Source organism: Danio rerio, chromosome 4 (genome assembly GCF_049306965.1).
Source record: "Danio rerio strain Tuebingen ecotype United States chromosome 4, GRCz12tu, whole genome shotgun sequence".
NCBI classification, from domain to species: domain Eukaryota; kingdom Metazoa; phylum Chordata; class Actinopteri; order Cypriniformes; family Danionidae; genus Danio; species Danio rerio.
Genome location: NC_133179.1, coordinates 36,122,640 through 36,149,119, shown reverse-complemented (window position 1 = coordinate 36,149,119; position 26,480 = coordinate 36,122,640). Strand labels below are relative to the sequence as shown.

The following is a 26,480-nucleotide window of genomic DNA, read 5'->3' as shown; positions in this document are numbered from 1 at the left end:
CAGTGTATGAGTTAAAGATGAACAATGAGCTGCTGATGTTATTCTGCATGTTTCTCTATTTAAAGATAGCGGCTGTTTAGTTGCTGATGCAGTCAGAATCTCTCTGGTAGTTCCAGATTTACATGTATGTGTGCTGTTGTAAAAAATAAGACATTAGAGTTAAACCGAACTTTTCTAATTAACTAAAATAAGTTATCATTATAAGTATGCTTCTAAGCATATATGGCACATTACTTCATAAACTCATTCAGCAGTTGACCAAGTTGAGGTAGTTGCTTTCAGTGAGCAAAATGAGTTTACTTGAGTATTGTGTAAATCAATGTAGTCCATGTATTTTTACAGCAACATACTGTAAAATAACAGTACATTGCTGGCAACTGCAGCTGCCAGAATTTTACTGTTTTTTAACGGGACAATTTTTAACAGTGTGCAAACCGGACAGAAAAGTCGCTGAAAAACCATCTAATATATATAGAATGGACTTATTGGTTGGGTAGGAAACACAAACAAGGGATTCTTGGAAGGCTTATACATGACATCAGTCAGCTCTACCAGTGTGTGTGTATACAATTAAGGTCAGAATTATTAGCCCCCCTTTGAATTTTGTTTGAAAATGATGTTTTAACGGATTCAGGAAATATTCACAGTATGTCTAATAATATTTTTTTCTTCTGGAGAAAGTCTTATTTGTTTTATTTTGGCTAGAATAAAAGCAGTTTTGAATTTTTTAAATCCATTTTAAGGTCAAAATTATTAGCCCCTTAAAGCTATATATTTTTTTTACAGAACAAACCATCTACAGAACAAACGTTCGAGGTTACAGAAGTAACCCTTCGTTCCCCGAGGAGGGGAACGGAAGTGCCATAAGTGGATGAAATCCACGATGGGAGGATTCGGATCAGAAGCCGCTTGTCTGGAGAGTATTGAACGGGCCAATGAATGAAATTAATTGGCAGCGTAAGCTTGCGCAGGTGTGCGGCATCTGCAATTATCTCAGCATATAAGCACACCTGAAGCCAGGAGACGCCATCCTTTTAAGCTGAAGAGACTTTCAAACAGCTAAGGGACAGTCATTATGGCGACAGAGTATGGCACTTCCGTTTCCTCCTCGGGGAACGAAGGGTTACTTCTGTAACCTCGAACGTTCCCCTTCGGTTGGGGAACTTCAGTGCCATAAGTGGATGAAATCCACGATGGGAGAAGTATGGAAAGCGCCATAATGACTGCACCTTACCAACACCCCCGATGAGGAGATAGTCAAGCAAGCGTGACGCACCCACATCATGGGGGGCGCGGTCCTCCAACGTGTCCCTGGCCCTAATTTATCCTACTTCAACAGAAGTTTTACGGATTTAGATATATTTTTTGGGAAGTCGTGAGCATCTAGATAATTCTAGGAAATACGACAGTACGTTGGGAAGCGTGCAATCCCGATAGGGAGGACGCTGCGGAGGCCATCCGTTACCCAAGGGGGGGATAGATGGCAGAATTTACATATGGACTAGCCCTAAAAAGGGGGAGTACTCATAGCCAGCAAGTGACTCCTCCGCTGAGTCAGTGCTGGGGGCCACGGAGGAATCTGCAGGGCTCACCTGACGGGGAACTTTACTGACAGATAAAAAGGCGCACGTACCTCCGTGTTAGGGAGAATGGCGCAGCAAGCGTGTTTCAACACCCTACCGAGTTGTCTCCTCAATCACCAAAGGGTTACCTAATACCCTTGAGGAAACCGGCTCCACTCGCAGATTGTAAAACCTTGCAAATGTGTTGGGTGTCGCCCAGCCCGCAGCTCTACAGATGTCTGTTAGAGAGGCGTCGCGTGCACGCGCCCAAGAGGATGCAACGCTCCGAGTGGAGTGTGCACGTACTCCCGGGGGACACGGCTGACCTCGACTCGAATAAGCGAGTGAAATGGCATCCACAATCCAGTGGGATAATCTTTGTTTCGATACGACACTTCCCTGCTGCCGACCGCCATAACAGACAAAGAGCTGCTTAGATGATCTAAAATTCTGAGTACGGTCCACATAAATGCGCAGAGCGCGAACTGGACAAAGTAAAGAAAGGGCTGGGTCTGCCTCCTCCGGGGGCAGCGCTTGCAGGTTCACTACCTGATCTCTAAAGGGGGTGGTAGGAACCTTGGGCACATAACCGGGGCGGGGTCTCAGGATGACGTGAGAGTAATCCGGCCCGAATTCCAGGCACGAGTCACTGACCGAAAATGCCTCCAGGTCCCCGACCCTCTTGATGGAGGCCAACGCAACCAGCAGAGCTGTCTTCAGGGACAGAAATCTTAGAGATACTGATTCGCCATTCAGTGAATAGACTCCACTTCAGGGCGTAGGCGCACCTCGTGGAGGGGGCTCTAGCCTGAGTGATGGTATTAACCACCGCAGTCGGTAGGTTACCTAAGTTTTCCTCGCGTCTAGGGACCACACGTGGAGGTTCCAAAGATCGGGGCGAGGGTGCCAGATGGTGCCCTGTCCCTGAGAGAGTAGGTCCTCTCTCAAAGGGATCCGCCAGGGGAGGGCCGTCGCGAGGAGTGAGAGCTCTGATATCCAGGTCCGGTTGGGCCAAAGGGCCGCAACTAGCAGAACCTGTTCCTCGTCCTCCCTGACCTTGCACAGAAACTGCGCGAGCAGGCTCACTGGGGGAAACGCATACTTGCGCATGCCCCGAGGCCAGCTGTGGGCCAGTGCATCCGTGACGAGAGAGCCCTCGGTCAGGGAAAAAAACAACTGGCAGTGAGCGTTCTCGGGGGAAGCAAACAGATCAATGTGGTCTTCCCCGAATCGCGCCCATATCAGCTGAACAGACTCGGGGTGGAGTCTCCATTCTCCAGGGCGTAACAGCTGTCTTGAGAGCGCATCGGCTGCACGATTGAGCGTGCCTGGAACGTGAATGGCGCGCAGCGATTTCAGCCGCGGGTGACTCCAGAGGAGCAGACGGCGGGCGAGCTGAGACATGCGGCGAGAGCGCATACCCCCCATGCGGTTGATATATGCCGCCGCCGCCATACTGTCCGTCCTGACCAGCACGTGTTGCCGCTCCAGCACCGGTAAAAAGCGGTGGAGAGCGAGGAACACTGCCAACAGCTCTAGGCGATTGATATGCCAATGCAGCTGGGCACCCTTCCACAGGCCAGCAGCCGCATGCCCGCGACACACGGCCCCCCAACCCGTGTTGGAAGCGTCTGTTGAAACGACAACATGGCTGGACGCCTGTCCTAGAGGCACACCGGCCTGTAGGAACGAGGGGTCGTTCCAAGGGCTGAGGGCGCGGCGACACAGCGCAGTAACCGAGACCCGGTGTGTGCCCGCGTGCCATGCGCGTCTGGGGACCCGATCATGAAGCCAGTGCTGAAGTCTCATATGGAGCAACCCGAGCGGCGTGACGGCGGCTGCGGATGCCATATGCCCCAGGAGACTCTGAAAGAACTTCAGTGGGACCACTAGTTTGCTGTCAAGCTCCCTCAGACAGTTCAGCAACAGGCGAGCGCGTTCCTCGGAGAGGTGCGCTACCATGGTGATCGAGTCCAGCTCCATCCCGAGAAAAGAAATCCTCTGCACGGGGGCGAGTTTGCTCTTTTCTCGGTTGACCTGAAGCCCCAGTAGGCGGAGATGCCGAAGCACCTTGTCCCTGTGCATAATCAATTGCTCCCGCGAGTGGGCTAAAATCAGCCAGTCGTCGAGATAATTGAGTATGCGAATGCCCGCGAGCCGAAGGGGCGCTAGGGCACCCTCCGCGAGTTTGGTGAAGACCCGCGGAGACAGAGAGAGCCCGAGGGGAGGACCTTGTACTGCCACGCTCGACCCACGAACGCAAACCGCAGAAATTGGCGGTGGCGTGGAAGAATGGAGACATGGAAATACGCGTCCTTCAGGTCTATGGCTGCAAACCAATCCTGAGGACGAACGCATTGGAGAATGCGCCTCTGCGTGAGCATTCTGAACGGCAGCCTGTGCAGACAGTGGTTCAAAACGTGCAGATCTCGGATTGGCCGTGACCCACCGCTCTTTTTGGGTACGATGAAGTATGGGCTGTAAAACCCACTCTCCATCTCGGCTGGAGGAACCGGCTCGATTGCACCCTTCGCCAGGAGGGCAGCAATCTCCTCTCGCAAGACAGGGGCGGACAGGGGGTTGACCCTGGAGAAATACACGCCCGTAAACTTGGGGGGCCGTTTCGCGAACTGAATCGCGTAACCGAGTCTGATTGTGCGTATGAGCCACCGAGAGGGGCTGGCCCGCGCTAACCAGGCAGGCAGAGCCCTCGCTAATGGAGTCATCGCTACAATCGCTGACGTACATGCGGTGGGGCAGCGCGGAGTGGGTGTGCTGATCCGGGAAGCACGAGGGTCCCGTGGAAGAGCTGGAGGAGAGCGATTCGCTCTGGCTCCGCACCCTGACTCCGGAGAGGGGGCTGGAGGGCTGAGGGAAGGGAGACCGTCCCCCCAGCGCTCGTGAGCCACTGGCGAAGCACGTAGAGTCTGCGAGCCGGAAGGCAGCGCGTCCCGGACTGGCAGAACTCGTGCAGTCACATCCGGGGAAGGGAAAAAGTGCTCTTTTACTGATGTTTTGGTGGCACTGAAAAGTACCGTTGTTATCGGGGCTCCGCCCTCCAGCGGGGAAAGAGCAAATTTCCTCTTCTCCGGATGGCCTGTCTCAGGGACGCTTCGCGGTCCGTTTACCGGACTTAACGGCGCCCTGGGCAGGAGGGGCTGCCTGCTTTCGAGGTGTACGCCGCGCCCGCTTGGCCAGAGGCGCAGGCGGGGGCGGGGCAGCACTCGTTGGCGGGCGCCCTCGGCGAGGAACAGTGGAGGTGGATGGCTCGGCGGGCCCATCGCATCCGACTGCTCTTTCACCGCCTTGAATCCCTGGGTGAATTCACCGACGGTGTCGCCGAACAGGCCAGCCTGGGATATGGGCGAGTCAAGAAAGCGAACTTTGTCAACATCGCGCATATCGGCCAGGTTTAGCCAGAGGTGGCGTTCCTGAACCACAAGTGTGGACATCGTCCTCCCCAGCACACACGCGGCGGACTTAGTAGTCCGAAGAGCATAGTCGGTCGCGGTGCGCAGCTCATGTAATAAGCTTGGGTTGGACCCGCCCTCGTGCAGCTCGGCCAGCGCCTGCGCTTGGTAGCGCTGGTAGGTGGCCATCGCGTGCAAAGCAGAAGCAGCCTGGCCCGCAGCCTTATAAGCTCTGGCTCCGAGGGAGGCAGACAACCTACAGGCTTTGGACGGGAGGCGGGGCAAACCCCGCCCTGTAGAGGCGCCGCGCGGACAAAGATTGACCGCGATAGCGCGCTCCACTGACTGGATCGCCTCATACCCCCTGGCAGCTCCGCCGTCAAGGGCGGTGAGGGCGGAGGCACACGCAGCACGGGCAGAGAAAGGTGCCCTCCAAGACTGCGTGAGCCTACTGTGCACTTCCGGGAAGAAGGGGACGAGAGGCTTCGAAGGCTTCGGCCTTCTGGTCCTCTACGTAGCACCCATCTAGTCGGTCCGGCTGCGGAGCTGGGGGATAAACCATCTCCAACCCCACGGCCGAAGCAGCCCGGGAAAGCACGGCTGACATGGCGGATTATCTCCCGCTGAAACCCTCAGATCTGCCCGAGCGCCCGCTGCTTTTTTAGAACAGAAGGCAGCTGGGGTGGCTCGCTCTCTTGCAAAAGTTAGCCACGATCTTAGCTGTGCAACGGTCATGGCATCGCAATGACGATATGAACCGCCCGCGAGCTCCGCATTAACATGCTGGACCCCCAAACATGCAATGCAGTGATCGTGTCCATCATCCGGAGCCAGGAAACCCCCGCATCCAGAAACGCACAGTCGGAGCGCCATCCTGAAAAGGACGTGCTGCACGACTGTATTGCTCTTTTAGGAAAGTTGCAACAATACGCACCGCTCTGGAGGACCGGACCCAAAGAACCGCAGGCAAGGGAGAAACCCAGCTCGACCGTCTGCCACCGCGAAGACCCACTCTGGACCGGGAGACACACTCGTTCGCTCTGAAGTGCTGATCAGCAAGAGGAACCCTCATCGACTCACTCAGAAAGGATCTGAAGCGAAAAGGATAGCGTCTGCTGGCTTCAGGTGTGCTTATAATTTCATTCATTGGCCCGTTCAATACTCTCATCCTACTTCATCCACTTGTGGCACTGAAGTTCCCCAACCGAAGGGGAACCATCGTTACACAATTACTTGCCTAATTACCCTAACCTGCCTAGTAACCCTAATTAACCTAGTTCAGCTTTTAAATGTCACTTTAAGCTGTATAGAAGTGTCTTGAAAAATATCTAGTAAAATATTATGTACTGTCATCATGGGAAAGATAAATAGAGTTATTAAATCTATTTTGTTAAGAAATGTGTTGATAAAATCTTCTCTCCATTAAACAGAAATTGTGGAAAAAAATAAACGGGGCCTAATAATTCAGACTTCAACTCTCTCTCTCTCTCTCTTTATATATATATATATATATATATATATATATATATATATATATATATATATATATATATATATATATATATATATAGTTGAAGTCAGAATTGTTAGCCCCCCTGAATTATTAGCACCCGTTTATTTTTCCCCAATTTCTGTTTAATAGAGGGAAGATTGTTTCAGCACATTTCTAAGCCTAATAGTTTTAAAAACCTATTTCTAATAACTGATTTATTTATTATTTGCCATGATGACAGTAAATAATATTTTACTTGATATTTTTCAAGACACTTCTATACAGCTTAAAGTGACATTTAAAGGCTTAACTAGGTTAATAAGGTGAACTAGGCAGGTTAGGGTACTTAGGCAAGTTATTGTATATCAATGGTTTGTTCTGCAGACAATCAGAAAAAAATAGCTTAAAGGGGCTAACAATCTTGTCCCAAAAATGATTTAAAAAAATTAAAACTGCTTTAATTCTAGCCGAAATAAAACAAATAAGACTTTTTCCATAAGAAAAAATATTATCAGACATACTGTGAAAATTTCCTTGCTCTGTTAAACATCATTTGGGAAATATTTAAAAAAGAAAAAAAATCAAAAGGGGGCTAATAATTCTGACTTTATTTCAACTGTGTGTGTGTGTGTGTGTGTGTGTGTATATATATATATATATATATATATATATATATATATATATATATATATATATATGAGCAATATCACACGAGTAGCAGTGCGATATGGCTGTATATCAGCACTGGTGGGAGGCGTGCGTTAGTGTCCCCACTAGTGCCGATATACAGCCATATCGCAGTGCTACGAGTGTGATATTGCGTTTATACAACAGTTTGATGGCATAATTGTGGATATAAAAATTAAATCAAACATGGAGAGTCTCAAAAACCCTTTAGTATGAGGAACTACTTTCTTCCGCATTGGATTCAAATCATAAGCTGACAGTTAAACAGCTGAGCAAGCATCTTTTAAACTTTAGATCTGTAGTGTCTGCTTTCTGCTGGCTGTATGTGGGCGGAGTAATACACAAAGGGTAAAGAGGCTGTACGGGTGCTGATATTACTTAAATATATCACGGCTATCAGCCAATCAGATTTGAGAACCAGACAGAATTGTTGTATATATATATATATATATATATATATATATATATATATATATATATATATATATATATATATATATATATAAAGAGAGAGCGAGCAAGAGCCATTTAATGTTCAGTTGTATTTATTGAAATTTTTGACAGCAATACATTAAAAGCAATGAAGGAACTAATGACTCTGGTATTTATTTCATGTTTTTGTATGTGTTGTACTGTTGTGTCTGTCTTCAAATACTTGCACCAGTGTTGCTACTACCTGTCTGTTGACTATCTGCTGAACATTTACAGAATAGTAAACATGCTGTCTGTGATGTTGGCTCCTTACAGCCATTCAACACATTTCTTAGGTTTTCACTTCATTTTGATGGTCCTAGTGTGACAACAGATGAGCAGATAAATGTAACTTAAAGTAAACTAACTGTCTACTGAAAGTTAGGTTAAATGCAACGAATAGTTAGTTGAACACGTTAGCAAATACATGTATGAAATTTGTACCTAACCCTAACTTTATATTTGTTTAAAGTTCATTTTAAATTATGTTGCGTTGCTACTTATAGGCATCTGTATGTTTACTGAAGGTCTATTCATAAACTGATTAACAACTACATGCAGACACTGACAACAACAAAAAATCTTGATGGTAAATGTACTGAAAACTTGTTGAAGATTTGTTGCATATCTACTAATACACTGTAATACACTACAACCTAATTTGGTAGCACGTAACTTATCAAAAGTTTAATAAATGTTGAGGATTTGTTGCATATCTACTGATACTTTGTTGAACATTTGTTGAAGATTTGGTACATATTTACTGATACACTGTTGAACATCTAGAACCTTAATGCTGAGGATTTGTTGCTTATCTACTGATACTCTGTTGAACATCTGTTGAAGATTTGTTACACATCTACTGATACATTGTTGACCATACCTATATTGGTGACACTTAACTTACCCAAAGTTTAATAAATGTTTACATGTTGTAGACATTGTAATGATTGCCTAGAAACATTTAAAAGACAATCTACAGATACTACCCAGATGAGAGTAAACAGATAAGAACTTGAAAAGTAACTTATGGTCAACAGACTATCTAAAGGGGGACCATCAAAATAAAGTGTTACCAAAGCTTTTGTACAACTCTGAACCTGCGCCTTGGGTTGTATTTGGGTCATATATACTGAGGAAAATTGGTGGGTTCGGTTTAGAAAAACAGTTGTTTTTAATGCAGAAGAATTTCTTGGAGAAAGTGCAGTCATTGCCTTTTAGGTTTTATTTGGGATTGATTAAGTTTTGGAGTTGTTTTGAAATTTTGAGAAATGAAGATGATCATTATGGTGTGTTAGAGCCTCTTTTCTTTAATCCACTTTTTCGGTTAGACAATGTGCCATCCTCCTTAATTACTAAAAGTATGAATGCTGGCTAAACAAAAGTCATCGATCTGATTGATTTAAATGGTGGCCAATGGAAACCTGCACATATAATTGCCAGTCAAACTGGGATAAACTCATTAAGAATCATAGAAGGTCTAATGAAGAATGTTAAAGCAGCTTTTCCACATAGTTTTACTGATTTCATTAATAATGTTATACGGAGTGGATTTATGCCTCAGTCTTTTCCTGTACTTAAAGTTATTTTTTAAGATTGGGAATCTGATGAGAATAACCAGACAAAATTGCTGAAAGGGTATGGTGCATTGGATTTTAATTGCATTGAGAAAAAGGTTTTATACCACATGTGTGTGAAAATTTCACAATTGGGTCTGCTGTTGCAAAGACCAGACACTAAAAGGAGATCTTGGCTTTCTGTTTCCACTGATATCCATCCATCTTTACAAGCCTCCTACCTCCAAAAGATGTGGGGACATTCAGTGGAGAATACTACATTGTATTATAGCCTCAAATTCTTTTGTGTCCAAGATTAATGAGACTGTTCAACCAGCATGTCCTTTTTGTAACACTCTCGACAATGTCCTCCATATGTTCTGTGAATGTGTCAGGCTTAAACCATTGCTTGAACTTTTAGAGAATATGATTGCAAGTGTAACGGGGAGACTGACACAGAGGGATCCATTTTGCAGTATTTATTAAGTCACACTTAAACATCAACAACTCGCACGGCTGTGCGGACATACAACATACACATCAAAGGGGAAGTAGCAGATGACAGACACAGTGTAATTACCAGGCTTGGGTCAGAGGCAGGCAGCGTGATTCAGAGTCCGTGTAACAGGCTATAGTCAGGGGCAGGCGGCGAGAATCAGAGTCCGAGGAAACAGGCTTTGGTCGTGGGCAGGCAGAAGACAGAGCAGAGTCGTGAAACGGGCTGTAGTAGTAAACGGGAGATCAGGCAGGATAGAACGCTCAGAAATGCTGGCCGGGGCTAAACAAGACTTCGCACTGAGGTGTGAGTGAGAGCTGCTTATATGTGGTACGTGGGTCATTAGTGGAATGGAGAACAGGTGTGCTGGAGTCAGAGTGAAAGGATGACGTAATGGTTAGAAGTCCGGAGATGGTGGCCTCTGCTGGTCAGCGAGGGGAATGACTGGGACCGAGTCGGTGACAGCAAGATTAGGCTTTATTTTTTTAAATAGTCTATTCATTTTTGGTTGCAGATACAAGAAATCTTGTCAGCAAAAATGCACACTTATCAATTTCTTAATTGGACAAGCTAAGCTTGTGATCCTAAAATCTCATCAATGTAAAAATTCTGGTGAAAATGTAAACATAATTCCTCTGTTTAAATCCTTAGTAGAGTCGCGAGTGGTGATTAAATATACATATTACAAACATGTCAATAATATTCTGTATTTTGAATGGAAATGGGGTATTGGAGGTGTTTTGGTGACTGTGTGTGATTCAGGAAAATTGGTGTTTAATTGGTAAATGTTTGTATGTTTTAAAAAAATATGTATTTATGTAAAAAATATACAATAATTTTAAATTTTTTGGATGGTGTATTCAAAAAATTTTAATGTTCATTAAAGGTGTTGTGAAAAGTCAAAAGTCTCTCTCTCTCACACACACACACACACACACAGAAAGAGACACACGCACACACAGAGAGAGAAAGAGAGAGAGTGACACACACACACATATGCACACACACACGCGCACACATACAAAACACACACACACAGAAAGACACACACATGCGCACACACATGCGCGCACACACACACACAGCAGTGAACACGTGCACACATACAGCAGTAAACGTGCATACACGCACATACACACACACGCACATACACACACACACACATACATACTCGCACATACACCCACACTCTCACACACACAAACACACTCTCTCTCTTACACACACAGACACACACAAACACACGCTTTCGCTTTCACTCACACCTACACACTTTCTCTCTCAAACACACCCACACATCATGATGACTGCTCCTGCAGAGGATTCTGCTCAGTCTTTAGATCAGTTTCACTGATGATCCAGTATAAATACCAACCCCAAACCCAAACCCAGGGCAGAGCGGCTCAGTGAATGTGGTCTGGACTGAGTGGATGAGGCTCATTGTGTCTCTATAGATGTTGTAAAAGCTCAAAGTTCCTGCACTGTCATCCACAAACACTCCTATTCTCCTGCTGAGCGCCTCCACTGGGAGATCAGTGTGTGTGTTATTGTGTCTGAATTTGACTCTGGAGGAAGAGCAGCTCAAACTCCAGGACTGAGCATTACATCCAAACTCACACTCAGCACCTCTTCCCTTCCTCCTGATGCTCTTATATGACACTGATATATCCACACCATCATGTCCACTCCAGTCAATCTCCCAGTAACAGCGTCCACACACACTCTCTCTGCACAACACCTGAGTATAATAATTAAATCTGTCTGGATGATCAGGATACGGCTGATCCTCTCTCACACACTTCACCTCTCTGTTCTCCTCAGACAGAATGAGTTCAGTGTTTGCTGTGTTTGGATCCAGAGTGAGGAAACAGACATCTGAACACAAGAACACACACATTTATAACCACAGCTGTGTGTGCTTGTGTGTGTGTTTGGGTGTGCTTGTGTGCGTATCTGTCTGTGTTTGTGTGTGTGTGAGAGAGGGAGTGTGTGTGTGTGTGAGTGTGTGTGCACGTGAATGTACGTGTGTGTGCGTACGTACGTGCGTGTGTGTGTTTATGTGTATATGCATGTGTGTGAGAGAGAGTGTCTGTCTGTGTGTGTGTGTGTAGTCCTACATTTGTGCAGTCCTGCTGTAATCCTCGTGTGTCCTCCATGATCCAGACTGTAAACACACACAGATGGAGAGAATGAGCTGTTTAGTTTCCCCCTCAGCTAATAAGCTAAAGCTAGCACTGAGCTGCTCAGCTACACGCTCCAAACTCTTGAGCTAAAACACACAACACTTGTTGGTTGAGCCGGGATGCACAATGAATGTAACACAGTGCGTTCTTTTCCTCTGCTGTTGGTGAAGCGAGCGCAGATACTGCTCATGTTGATGGAGACACCCTGCTGCAACATTCATTTATTACAGTGATCACACTTAGCTTTGCCATCGTTCTTCAGCACATGCAGCCTTTGAGCACATGTTGCAGTCCATCTCTAAACTATGTTCAGATTATTAAAGCTGCTCGCCAGCGCCCAAGTTCCTGACAGATTAGCAAGTGAAAAATACACATGTGTGCACAGAGAAGAGGAATCCAGATGTTGATTTTAGAACAAGTGTCTGAACATTAATCCAAGTGTCTGATTCCAGAATCTGAATCCATCTTCAATCCCCAACCCTATTCCTGACCTGATATTGTAGGATTCTTCAGCAGAAATGGAGGAAGAAGTTTCTCTGCTCAGCTCAAATGCTGAAACTGTACAGTGTGTCCCGCTTAATGTCACTGTAACTGAGCCAATACACTCCAACATTTACAGAGGAGATTCATTTCACACTCAATGATTTGCTCTTCGTAGACATGACTTTAATACTCTACAAGCTGTATCTTCTGTCTGACCTCACCCCATAACCCTCACAGAAAATTGAAGCTGATCACAAAAGAGCTTTCTAGTGTCTTTTTAAAGCCATTCAGTGTAAAAGCCAAGTGTGCCGCAAGCCTGCGTTTGAGTGAAGGTCTCGGCCGTTGGATCGCCCCCTGGGGGCTGGCTGCAGTACAAGTTATAAAGCCCGCCTCCTCTGTGTTAATGAAGGAGACTTGAGCCCAAATAAAAAAATTAATTACACTTGCAATAAAATGTCCCGAAAGATGGTTCTGGTCGATAAAGGCACTGATTATTGTGCTGAAATAGGTGCAGATCCTCATTTTTGTAAACAGTTTGTTTTTAGCAGTAATTTAATGCTGGGCGTGTCATCGTGATTGACAGCTGTGATTGACAGTTTCTCAAAGCAGCGCGTCTGAGCTTCCGCAGGAGACTAAAGTGTTTTTATTCGATTTCTGCGTTATTTTACCATGACAAAAAGAGTTCAGCAGTAAAGTTTCTGACATACATGATCCTGGTGGAAAACTGTTTATTCGCTAAGGTCAGGGCTTTTTTCGGGCTTTATTAGTTTGCTGATACACGCCTAGCCACTCAGATGGCAAAATACACTCGGGCCAGTTCGGCTAGATTCTCGCCTGCCGGACACTTACCCCTCAGAGCTCAGACTGACTACCTCTGCTGGACCTACTCCGGATGCCTGGACTCACTGCCCGATTCCAGCCCGAGTCAATCGAGCCAGATGCGGCGGCCAAGCGAGCCGGCGCTGCCGCATGCGAGCCGGAATCAGCCCGCGACGCTGCGAGTAGGTTGATTTTACATAAAGCGTTTGGTTGGAAGCTCGACTCAGCTCATTTTCGCGGCTCCTCCTCTGGCTCTATTAGACAGTCCTTCTGCGCATGTCAAGGCTCCAATTTCAGCAGTCTTTTGCGACAGTTTGTGTCCGTCAAGCAGGCGTTTTGCCCTCAAGGCGTTCAATGGGAAAAGGGGCTGTCGCTTCGTTCATATTTTTTACAGTCATTGGTAAAAGCACAAGGCCAGTGATGTTCCACATACTTGAGTTTGTCCAGTGTGTAGTTTGGATCCTCCAGTTGTTCAGAGAGCAGCTTGACTCCAGAATCTCCTGGATGATTGTAGCTCAGATCCAGCTCTCTCAGGTGTGAGGGGTTTGAAGTCAGAGCTGAAGACAGAAAACCACAGCCTTCCTCTGTCACCATACAGCCAGACAATCTACAAACACAGCAATAGTCCACATCACACAGATGGACAATCACACATCTCTTTGTGTTGTGAAGATGCTGACTGCTGTTTCTGCTCATGTCAACAGCAGTGATGAACACACACATCCTGATTAGCTCTCCTTATTGATCGAGCTCTCGCATCAGCAAACACACTCACACACTCAACAAGGACTTGACATCATCTGTAGAAGTGTACAGAGCAAAGACATTGTTCATAATACACCACATCAAGCTGTAAAGTCTGCTGTGAGGAGGAAGAAGACACACTTGAGCTCAGAAGATCATCTTAAAGTCATGTATAAAACACAACAGGAAATGAGCTGATTTCATCATTTATATTGTGATTCTGTTGTGGACTAAAACAAAATGAGCTCAGACAAACACAAACTCGCTCTCTTCATGTGTTCATCACCTGACCCACAGTCACATTCACACTGATGGTCCATTAGGGGACTTTTATTCTGTCAGGAGAGAAACACCTGATCAATATTCATGACTGCTGACTCTCCTTCTCTTTCAGCCTTTACCAGATATTGTTTTAGATGAGCGAGTAATCAGGATTATTTCACACACTTTATCATGAGACTTTTATTTGTTTTCAAGAAACTGAAACTGCACAAATATGAGAGCAGCTCAAACCTTCAGCAGGACACAAAACAGCTTGACTTTAGCGTTTAACTCTGCTGCTTTCACACCTCCAGATCCACTGTTCTGCTCTGAAACAGGATTAACACTGGTATAATGTTTATTTGTGTTCTTGCTTCACTTTCACACAGAAATGTTGAATGTCGACATCCACAGACAGACACAACCTGGTAAAGTTTTTAAACAGTGAACTAAGACTGCAACATGACAAAGCATCTGAGTATTTTTCACATACTTCAAGAATATCAAATTTAAATGGGCCATGAAACCCCCTCGTTTCAGCAGGGTGTTTTCACACCTCTACTTTGGAAAAAGTCAGAAAAGTGGACGTGTCTAGCTCTGTTTAGGGGGGAGTGTCGGAGGAACTAAAGTGGGAGGGTGTGGGAGTGTCTATTTGGGCACGCGCGAGTTTCAGTCAAAATACACACACAGGAGAAAGTGATGGTGTTTAACCTACATGGACATCTGTAGTCGAATTATTTGCCAAATTATTAAATGTTGGACTTTAACTGCAGTTTGGCTCTTTCATTCAGAGAATTCATTCATGCCCCTCGCAACAAACGAGATATTTGATTTGAGGAACTGCTGTAAGCGTGTATTTTTCATGCAATGTTTGATACCGCACGGCGAATGAGAGAAAAAAACCTCAGCATTTTCCAGAAACTTAGATGCACACGGCAGGTAGTGTCAGAAAGCCGCGTGTGTTATTCCGGTCACAAAATGCGGTAAAAACCCTACACGAGGTTAAAGTTTGGTTGTGGTGCTAACATGTTTACACTCGGTGCAATAGTTAACTTAGTTCGATACGAACAAACTGAATAAACAAAGAGCACTGGTCGCTTACTTACCAAATCTGTAGAGAAAGGACAATCACCAGCAACTAGAGCTGCGTCTGTATTAAGAGGAGACTACAAGCGAATCCGGATCTCAGCTATTGCCGATGAGAACAGCTCTCAGGTAAACAATAATCCTCCTTAGACACGTAAGTTATTGTTGTCGAGCATCGCGTACACTGTAATCCACACGTGATCCAAATGAGCTCTCACAGAGAGAAAATGAAAACAAAACTTAACAGCAGCAAACTATAAAAGCAACACTTCACGCTTGTTTTGCCAACACAACGTGGCGTCTCTGTCGTGTAAACACAGTAATGAATATTAATGAAGTTGCACAATAGAGCGCGCTGATTGGTTTGAACCAAGCCTTACTCATGCATTAATGCAACACACTGTAAGACGTAATAAGACTCACTCTGGCACAGACGCCCAGTCTGCACGCTGGAATACACGCTATTATGTCATGACCGTGACGCAGCTTCAAAAATTCGTTTCAAACCGGAAGTACGAATTTGCTCGAAATAACGCAAAAACAACCAATTTACACTTTTTAGTGAAATATAGGTGTCCTAATAGTGTTTTTAGCAGTGTGGGACACATATATACGACTGTCAACAGCTCAAAAAATGTGTTTTGGTGTTTCGTGACCCTTTAAATGCTGGATTAATGCACAAGAGAGTTTGGAGAACACGTTTTACACCATTTCAAATATATACTATATGTGCGGCTGTATAAGTCACATACAGCGCTCAGCATAATGGAGGACAGCCCATTCTGAAAACCAAGACTTTCCTCCATTTCTCAGTCAATATAGGCAGTGTATTCTGCTGCATTTAAACAGGACACATTTATTAAACAGATTTATTTAGGACAATCATATTTTAGTCAGCAAACATATTCAGAAATTAAAAGATAATACAATCAAATTCAGGGTAAATACTGCAAAAAAACTACTAAATTTCAGCTTAATGTTTTATTGTTAATTTTCCTCTTTTTACATTTTGTATTTAATATTTTTCTATAACACATAGATTTAGTTGTACTTGTTTTTACACCGTTATCATGAGTTATTTTGTTAGATGAGCTCCAGATTTGGCTAATCTATTGTATATGCACAAATATAATACTGTAGAGCTTCCTATTAAAATATGAATGTAAAAGAGAGATTAGTGAGGGGTGTACTTATATATGCTGAGCACTGTATATTGTTCACCCAGAGTGTTTACATGGTCACACAGCAGTAATACAACAAGTAGACAAAAACAAGTATGTTTTCTCTGAATGAGAGAACAGAATAATTTCACATAATTGTGCAGTAAATATTCTAGTCTACAAGACTGCTTACTCTAAAGTCTTGTTCAGGCACATTCAGTGTGGTTTTAGATTCGTATTTCAGCTACATTTGTTTCTCTAAAACCAACTAACCACACATAATATTTATTTCTACAAAACAGATGTCAGGGCATGTCGAAACATCTCAGGGGTCCCAAAATCACCTCAGACCCCTGAGGGTTAACTACAGGTATAGTATGAGCAGTGTAAAACACAATCACTGTTAAACCATAATTCCTGTTATCTGGGGTTTAGTATCACCCAGGGTTAACATGTTCAAGCATGAAGAGCTCTAATATGAAACAGTCTGACTGTAGTTATTGTAGAGTGGAGAATCATTTACCTCAGTGTCTCCAGTTTACAGTTCACAGTCTTCAGTCCATCAGAGAGCTTCTTCACTCCTGAATCCTGCAGGTCATTGTTACTCAGGTCCAGCTCTCTCAGCACACAGTTTGAGGATTGTAGAGCTGAAGACAAACTCTCACAAGAATCGGCAGTGAGTTTACATGTCATCAGTCTGAGAAAGAGCACACATTACTAAAAACACACTGTTAATGTGATCTGTCTGATATAACAAAACAAAAAATCAATCAATCAATCAATCAATCAATCAGGTGTTTGAACTCAGACCTCAGTGTGTCCAGTTTACAGTGTTGACTCTTCAGTCCATCAGAGAGCTTCTTCACTCCTGAATCCTGCAAGTCATTGTTACTCAGGTCCAGCTCTCTCAGCACACAGTTTGAGGATTGTAGAGCTGAAGACAAACTCTCACAGGACTGAACAGTGAGATTACACATGACCAATCTGAGAAAGAAGAACACAGATTACATTAACAGTGTGATTTCAGTCATTCATCTGATGTAAAAACAAACTATGAGGTTAATAATATGACAAAACTATTGGAATTTGTGTCAGTTAGAATTATTGACTATTGTTATTTAATAAAACTGAATATTAAATGTCATCTAATATATTCCTGAACATGTTTAATGTAAAAAAATGCAAAATTTTAGTTCAGATAAGAGGACCACGAGACTTTATGTATTTATGAACCTGCAAAATACAAATGATCAGAGCCTAACAAAACTGCTGCCGGGTCCAGAAACCTCCTCAGATCTCATCCACATTGCATCTCTTGTTTCATTTTTTTTTTTTTTTTTTGGTCAGAATGATCAAAACATCTAACAAATTCCTAAATATATCTTTCCAATAAACCAATTTAAAAATAAACTATAAATATGATCATTAAAAATATAAAATATAAATAAAGATTTAGAGGTAATTAAATAAAATGATCATTAAAATACACTGATTTCCAGAACTGATTAAGAAAAAGAGCAACTTTCATATGAGAAGCAGCATTTTGTAGTTTCTCCACTAATGCTCTTAAATATATCTGGACATTTCCATCTCAATCAAAACACTTTTAATGTTGTTGAGTGGAGAATCATTTACCTCAGTGTCTCCAGTTTACAGTGTTGACTCTTCAGTCCATCAGAGAGAAGCTTCACTCCTGAATCCTGCAGGTCATTGATACTCAGGTCCAGCTCTCTCAGCACACAGTTTGAGGATTGTAGAGCTGAAGACAAACTCTCACAGCACTCAACAGTGAGTTCACAGCCCTGTAGTCTGTGTAGAGGACAAAGAGCAACACAATCAGCAGTAAGAAATGAGCAGTGTTGAGTGTTCATGAGTCCAGTCTACAGTGATAAAAGCAACACTGGAAATAAACTATATATATATACTGCTCAAACAATAAAGGGAACACTAAAATAACACATCCTAGATCTGAATGACTGCAATATTCTTATTAAATACTTTGTTCTTTACACAGTTGAATGTGCTGACAACAAAATCACACAGACATGATCACTGGAAATCAAATGTATTAACCCATGGAGGACTGGAGTAGGAGTCACACTCAAAACTGTAGTGAATTGCAGGAATTGCTGACACACTCCAGACACATGAGGTCCAGCATTGTCTTGCATTAGGAGGAATCCAGGGTCAACCAGACCGTATATGGTCTCACAAGGGTCTGAGGATCTCATCTCAGTACCTAATGGCAGTCAGGCAACCTCATGGTGTTGTACCATGGTGTTGGGCTGCAACCCCCACCTATGGACATTGGGCCCTCATACCACCCTCATACCTCAGAACAAGCCTGTTTAATTCATTTAGAAATATATTTTAATTTTTTTATTGATTGAAACTACATTAAACTAAACCTGTATTTCCCCATTCATATGACTGTACTGAATTATTGAACAGATTATTAATAACTAATCAGAGAGCATTTTACTGAGCTCAGTGTGAAGTTTAGTGTTAGTGGCCGCGTCCCCATGCAGTAATATGGTGTATCAGCGATCTCACAGGGGGACGATATGGCCAGCTAAAGATTTTCTGTTAAAGCAGGGCAGTGATTCACTAAACTGATCTGAGTCTTCAGTGCAGACTGATGTGTGTCTTCTGTGATCAATCAATGAATACTCACAGAGCTCTTCTGCAGTTTCTCACAGCTGCTATCAGTCTCCGTCTTCCCTCATCTGATGTGTTGAATTTATTAGAGTCTAATTCATCCAGCGGCTCCTCTGACATCTCAATCATGTAGGAGATTGTTGAGCAGTGAGCAGGAGAGAGTTTCTCCTCTGAGTGTTTGTCTGATTTCACAAACTGCTGAATCTCTCTGGCCAGAGTCTGATCTTTCACCTCCAGCAGACAGAGGAACAGATTGATGGATCTTTCAGCTGAGAGACCGTCATCTCTCTTGATCTCGTCTTTAATGTACTGTGTGATTCTCCTGATGTTCTCTGAGCTCTCCTCTGTGTGTGTCAGCAGATCCTGGAAGAGTCTCTGATTGGACTCCAGTGAGACGCCCAGCAGGAACCGCAGGAACAGATCCAGATGACCATTACTACTCCAGACAGCTTTAACTACTGCTGAACTGAGCAGATCATACAGAGACTTCTCAGAGCTGGACTGTAGATGTTGATTATATGAATATTCTTCATCATAAATCACCCTCAGCGGTTCTCTGTTCTCTGTTAAATGGCAGTAAAGCACAAAGAAAGCAGCCAGAAACTCCTGAAAGCTGAGATGGATGAAGCTGTAGACTTTCCTCTGATGAATCACAGATTCCTCCTTGAAGATCTCAGTGCAGATCCCAGAATACACGGAGGCGTCAGTGACGTCTATGCAGCTCTCAATCAGGTCCTCCTCATAAAACATCACATTGCCCTTCATCAGCTGTCTGAAAGCCACTTCAGCAAGTTTGAGGATTACTCCTCTGTTGGACTGCAGGAGTTTCTCTGGATCTCTCTCTTCATACTTCTGCTTCCTCATGTTGATCTGAATCAGCAGGAAGTGGATGTACATCTCAGTCAGAGTTTGAGGGATTTCTGCACTCACATCTTCTTCCAGGAGCTTCTGAAGCACAGTGGAGGAGATCCAGCAGAAGACGGGTATGTGGCACATGATCTGGAGGCTTCTTGCTCTTCTGATGTGGGAGATGATTCTGCTGGCTTGATGCTCGTCGCTGATTCTCTTGCTGAAATATTCCTCCTTTTGAGGCTCAGTGAATCCCTGAATTTCTGTCAGACGCTTGATGTATCTGGAGGGGATCTGATGGGCTGCTGCTGGTCTGGAGGTGATCCAGATGAGAGCAGAGGGAAGCAGATCTCCTTTCAGGAGGCTCCACATCAACACAGCCACTGATGAAGATTCAGTCACAGCACAAACTTTCTCCTCATCTGAAAAGTTCAGTGTGATTCTGCTTTCATCCAGACCATCAAAGATGAACACAACTCTACACTGCTCATAAATCTTGGGCTGCAGATTTTCAAGTTCAGGATGAAAGTCCAGCAGAAGGCTGTGAAGACTGTACTGATGATCTCTGATCAAGTTCAGCTCTCGAAATGGAAGCACAAACATGAAATCTACATCCTGATTGTCTTTTCCCTCGGCCCAGTCCAGAATGAACTTCTGCACAGAGACGGTTTTCCCGATTCCAGCGATGCCTTTAGTGAGAACAGTCTTGATCTGGGCTTTCTCCTTCTTGATCTTCTCCTCATGTCCTGCTCCAGCTGAGGCTTTAAAGATGTCATTGCAGTAGACTAGAGTGTGCTGTGAGGGTTTTGTTCTGGCTCTTTTCTCCAACTGTAAAACCTCATGTTCTTCATTCACTCCTTCACTCTCTCCTTCTATGATGTAGAGCTGTGTGTAGATCCTGTTCAGGAGGGTTTGAGTCTCTCCATGGTTGATTCCCTCAAATAATCTCTCATACTTGTTCTTCATGCTGGTTTTGTGCTGCTCTTTGACTCTCTGAAGTTCATCATGTTCTGGCTGGAGTAAATCCTGCTGCAGGTCTCCAGTATGATCATCTCCATCAACACTGCAGAAACAACAACACACCGAATCAACGAGTACAACCCATGGTTATGCCTCATGGCTCAAAAAGGATGTTAAAAAGGGGGACATCCAAGAAAGCCAACATTATAGAACACAATTTATTAAAGAGACTCTTTTAAACATATTAAGTATAATAAAAATGTCCTGATGAATACTGAAATATAGTTCATGTGTGATCAATACTGTACAACACTAAATACCTTTGGGCAGATGATGGTGTTTTCTCTCTAAGGTCTGGTGGATCACCCATTGACCAGTCACTCTTCAGAGACACAGAGCTTGACACACATGATCCTGATCTCACACTGCACACATTAGAGGAAAAGGAGCGTCACAACCTCAAGGTGTAAGATAAATCTTAAATGAGTAAAATTTCAGATCAATATAGCTATCAGATCATTTATTATACTCCTCTGAATATGTGAATCCCAGTCCAACACTCCCACGTGTGTCTCCTGCGTTTAAAGTTTTTTATTGAAGTCAATATTCATATTAAATATATTTAGGTGGAGTTTACTCACAGCTCAGTGCATTCTCCCGTCACGTTTTTTTTCCCTACATTTTTGCTAATTCTGCAGCAGAATTTGTGCAGAATGATTTATGTAAGTGTCGAAATATATAAACTAAATCATAATCGTATCTTAACTAAAAACTTAATATATGAAATAAAAATAAAAACTTTGAAAGTTTTATTTAATGTTTACTATGCTCATTTATTTAAATCCTCATATTTGGTAAACAAAGCAAGTCTCTCATATAATATATCTACTAAAAGACAGAAAATATGACTTTACAAACTGTACTGTAAATAATTAAAAAACATTTTATATTAGTCAATAATAACACTGAAATTAATTTATAAACTGAATAATATAAATGTACACACATTAACACTTGTAAATAAATAGACTCAGTGGTGGGCTAAAAACCTGCGTATTTCTGCACACACAGATTGCGTGTGGGTCTAGCTATCACGAATAACAAAAACATATGATAAGTTTATTATACCAAGCTTTTATGTAAATATAAAACAAATCACAAGGTGCAAGGGGTGTACAGTGTGATTTGTTGCTTTTTTCAGATCAGCACAACAGTAATTTTTATGTTTTATGTCATGTTGTTAAAATAGCACATGCGTTTGCACCACTTTGTGGACTCATGGGTATTGCGGTCTATAAAGGAGGTGTGTTAAGGCTATTTTGAGGGACTAAAATAGACCACACCATTGACCCCAGATCAAGCTGTCTGTAATCTAGAATGATCTAAACACATTTGCTGAAGCTATAAAATGAAGCTTTGTCCATCATTTGATCAGGCAACAACAACACAAATAAGAGCATTGTTGTTGGTCTTTGTTCTTCAGAGAAAGTGTTGAAATAATGGAGTAAAAAAAGAGTCAATACCTGTGTTTCTCTGAGAGAGAGTCCTTTACTCGCTCCTCTGCCATACTGCAGCTAAAACACCAATGCAGACATTAGCAGAGCTTTCAGGAAACAATCATACATATATATAAATATATAGTGCTTAACATGAATGCAGTTGGTTAACCCCTGATCTAACGTCCCAGGTGTTTTACATTTGATTTAAGGTAAATGCATGTTATATAGAGTTTATCAAGAGAAGTTCAGGTTCAGCCAATTGTTGATTTAGTGAGTAATAAAATGTCTCTCTACTAAAGAGGCTATTTGGTTAATGAGTTACTCTGATGGTCAAAGGTTAAATGCAGTGTTGTTTAAGGATCGTCAGCTTGTTGTTTTTTAGCAGCTTTTCTTCGTGTTTAACTTGAAGGTCGTGGCTCTGAATGTTTAGAGTTATATTTAATGCTGAATTATTGGACACTATTAGTCAGTCTGATATAGAAGAGAACAAACACTTTAAAGGGATTAAAAATAAAGATTTTAGACACAGTGTTTAAATGAGCGTGTTTGACTCAGTGTTTAATCTGTGTTTGAGGATTTGATCTTCAGTATCAGACATTTAAATCACACTCACACATATAAACCCTTCATCATCTCCACAAATCAGCGTAATGTAGAAGTGTTAAACTCACATGCAGAAGTACAGACTCTATTGTGCAGCAGGAACACAATCTGAGCTCTTAGATTCTTTCACTTCACTAAAACACACCTGTGTTATCTACAGGTATATCCTGAAATATTATTGGCTCCACAGAGTCATGCTTACATGAATATTTATGAGACTCTCCTGACTGTGGGTGTGTCCTCAAGACAACACAAACCACTGGAGCTGAAGATATCTGTGCAGCTTCTCTGAGCACGAGTGTGTTGAAGGAATATTTACAGAAGGTATTTAAGATTAAATCTGAGAGGTCTCTGGAGAATATTTACTGCAATGTTGAACCTAAAAAATAAGATTAAAGATTTCTATATAAATGAGTACACCTCATACAGATCTCTCTGCTGTATTATAATTATTTCTATAGGATGCTGTTCAATAATATTCAATAAGTGTGTTTATACAATAGATTAGTCAGTACCAAAAGCAAAACTGAACTAACTGAACAAAATAATTGAAGATCAAAGCGAAGAGAAACAGCACACACAAATGAATAATGTTTAAACAGAGGAAAAATCAAGAAAACTATTAAACAGTATTACATTCAGTTCAAATGTTGTAGTTTGTCTTTTATTCATTGTTTGCAAATTTACATGTATTATCTCTCTATTACTGAAGGTGTTTTCAAACTCTAATTTTAATAGTCTAAACTCGCTATTATATATATATATATATATATATATATATATATATATATATATATATATATATATATATATATATATATATATTTATTTTTTAAGGCAGTGTATTTATTGATGTTGTGCATTGTATATATAGAGTAGTCAGCATTTAAAATGGTTCAAAAAGCTTTTCCAAATTGTCCTAAGACAAGAACAGGTTAGCTTTAATAAAAGGTTTTGATTATACCATGATACTATTTTTGTCATCATTTCTCAAAATTCAGGAATAAAATATATATAATTTCCCTCAGACACTGGAAGACAGGGTTGACGTGGCTTGGTTGTGACAAAGGATTTATTATTATCAGTAAAAATATCTAACTTAGCAGCTTTAATTTAATCATTTATTTTTTAGTTGTTTTTTTTTCATTATATATTTAAAGTAAAATAGCATAAGGGAATACATAGTTATACACAAATCATTGTAAAAAGGGAATTTTAAATTAAATACAGATAACTTAAATATCCTAAATGACTGAAATCAGGGAATCATTAAAACCTTTAGATCGGTGGAAAAGAGTTCACAGATCGTCACCTTAGAATTATAAGTTTCTATTTGCATTCGGAATGATTTTGAGATATTGAGCTTCAAAGTTTTTGCATTCCATATAGCAAACAACATGTGTGTAACAGATCTCTTTCATACTTTAACATGACAGAGACCCAAAGCGTTCTCTGAATGCAAATGATCAAAGTTCTCTTACACTTGCAAAGTGAAGTAAACGCAGATAGAACCTTCTCATTCTGAAAAGTCATTTTCCGCTTGGAATTATAAGGTTCTCTCTACCAGATCATTCATTGAAGCATTACTTATCAAGAAATATAAGTTGTTGTTGTTACAATATGTTGATGCTTGAGAAAGTTAAATTTTCGTTTCTATAACATTTATTTCATGTTTTAGGATGAATATTTGTTCTTGTTCAAATTGAGCTTACAAGGCTGGGAAAAATATTTTTTTTTCCAGTGCGGATGTTAGTTTTATCTAATTAATATGTTAATTTTTATGACATTTTATGCTTTATAAGAATTATTGAATTATATTTATTGAATTATATGACTTATGAATTAAATTAAGTATTTGCCCTTCAAGGCTTAATATCAAATTTTAAGACTTTAAAAGAAACAGAAGATGACCAGTTGAGTTTAATAAACACTGAAAAGTGTTTCACTGACTATATGTAAACAAATAAATATATTTCACATTTAATATATACGTTTTTTAATATTCACCTCTTTTTCAACAATATAAAATGTAACATTTCATCTCAATGTCGGCGATGCGGTGCCACAGTGGGTAGCACAATTGCCTTACAGCAAGAAAAATGTTGGTTCAAGCCTCAGCTGGGTCAGTTGCCATTTCTGTATGGAGTTTGCATGTACTGTCCGTTTTGCTGTAGGTTTCCTCCGGGTGCTTCGGTTTCCCCCACAAGTCCAAAGACATGCGGTACAGGTGAATTGGGTAAGCTAAAATTGGCCATAGTGTATGTGTGCGATTGAGTGTGTATGGGTGTTTTCCAGTGATGGGTTGCAGTTGGAAGGGCATCTGCTGCATAAAATATATGCTGGATAAGTTGGTGGTTCATTCCGCTGTAGTGACCCCAAATTAGTAAAGAGACTAAGCTGAAAAGAAAATGAATGAATCTCAATGTCAAAAAATGCTTCTAAATCATTATCTTTTCACACGCCTCAAATTTGTGTGGTGCGGCATTATTAAGCCGACTCTGATTTTGTGTGATTTTGTCTTCCTGGTGTTGCCCGCTGTCAATGGAGCAGTCTAGCGAAATGACAAAGAAAACTTATCCTGATTAGTCCTCGTGCATACATTAAAAATGCTGATTGGCTCACAGAAATAACCATATAGAGCCAAGCTAGAGTTCGACTTTGTAGATACACCTTTTTTGTTTTTTAAATAAGAAGTCTTAAATGTAAACTTATAAAAACACATCACATAATTTAAATAAGTTGTCATTTAACAAGAATATGTCAATAACTAAATTTTGACAAAAAATGTCACATAGAACCTTATAATTTTAAGGTGACGATAAATAAATATATATATATATATATATATATATATATATATATATATATATATATATATATATATATATATATATATATATTAGCGCAAGGTTAAATTGCACAAGCAGATCATCTACGAAATGAGCCGGAACCCACCAAAGCTCCCTGAGGTAAAAAGGGCTTGGGAGGAGATAGCGGCAACTGTGTCCTCGTCTTTTGACATCAAAAGAAGGGCTGTACAATGCCAAAAATTGTTTAATGATGTTAGGAGACGGTGAAAAACAAAACTTGCCGCTAATAAAAAAAACAGCAAGTGACCACGGGAGGAGGACCACTATCTGCTGACAAACTGGCATTCTCCAGAGCAGAGCGCCCGCCAGTGTCGGCTCCAGCCCCAGAGCGCCCGCCAGTGTCGGCTCCAGCCCCAGAGCGCCCGCCAGTGTCGGCTCCAGCCCCAGAGAGCAGTACAATGTCAGTTCTAGTCCGTCTCCTGGCTTTACTGGCGCCACCCAGGCTCCTCGCCCTGCCGGCGCCACCCAGGCTCCTCGCCCTGCCGGCGCCACCCAGGCTCCTCGCCCTGCCAGTCCCAGCCCGGCTCCTGGCATTACCAACGCCACCCAGACGTCTTGCCCTGCCGGCACCTCCCAGACGTCTTGCCCTGCCAGCCCCAGTCCGGCTCCATGCCCTGCCGGTTCCACTCCG

General features: G+C 42.3%; 3 protein-coding genes across 4 annotated transcripts in view; 1 reads left to right on the top strand and 2 right to left on the bottom strand.

Annotated features, from left to right (window-relative positions):
* zgc:173607 overlaps positions 1-26,480 on the top strand; it is a 791,925-nt gene that overhangs the window by 322,949 nt on the left and 442,496 nt on the right. The gene's annotated exons all lie outside the window — the stretch shown is intronic.
* LOC110439586 (uncharacterized) overlaps positions 1-26,480 on the bottom strand; it is a 296,328-nt gene that overhangs the window by 70,831 nt on the left and 199,017 nt on the right. The gene's annotated exons all lie outside the window — the stretch shown is intronic.
* Positions 9,643-23,115, bottom strand: si:dkeyp-15a6.2. Of its 2 annotated transcripts, NM_001423733.1 has the most exons (10): positions 23,048-23,066; positions 22,401-22,451; positions 21,198-21,302; positions 19,085-20,980; positions 18,046-18,219; positions 17,221-17,394; positions 16,934-17,107; positions 13,593-13,766; positions 11,792-11,838; positions 10,592-11,549 (listed from the first exon to the last, which is right to left on the bottom strand). In NM_001423733.1, exons 4-10 carry the CDS (start codon positions 20,881-20,883, stop codon positions 11,011-11,013), a joined length of 3,081 nt encoding a protein of 1,026 aa, NP_001410662.1. In that variant the 5' UTR covers positions 20,884-20,980; positions 21,198-21,302; positions 22,401-22,451; positions 23,048-23,066; the 3' UTR covers positions 10,592-11,010. The 2 variants fall into 2 exon arrangements, with proteins under 2 accessions (XP_073801608.1, NP_001410662.1); XM_073945507.1 differs by lacking the exon at positions 13,593-13,766 and having other exon boundaries at positions 9,643-11,549; positions 23,048-23,115.

Excerpts from the sequence above, each read along its gene's own strand:
- si:dkeyp-15a6.2 (XM_073945507.1), bottom strand. The coding sequence starts at position 22,444 with ATGGCAGAGGAGCGAGTAAAGGACTCTCTCTCAGAGAAACACAG. Across the intron at positions 17,108-17,220 it reads TGTAAACTGGACACACTGAG|ACTGATGACATGTAAACTCA; the intron begins GTCTGAGTTCAA and ends GCTCTTTCTCAG. Across the intron at positions 11,550-11,791 it reads TACAGCAGGACTGCACAAAT|ATGTCTGTTTCCTCACTCTG; the intron begins GTAGGACTACAC and ends TCTTGTGTTCAG.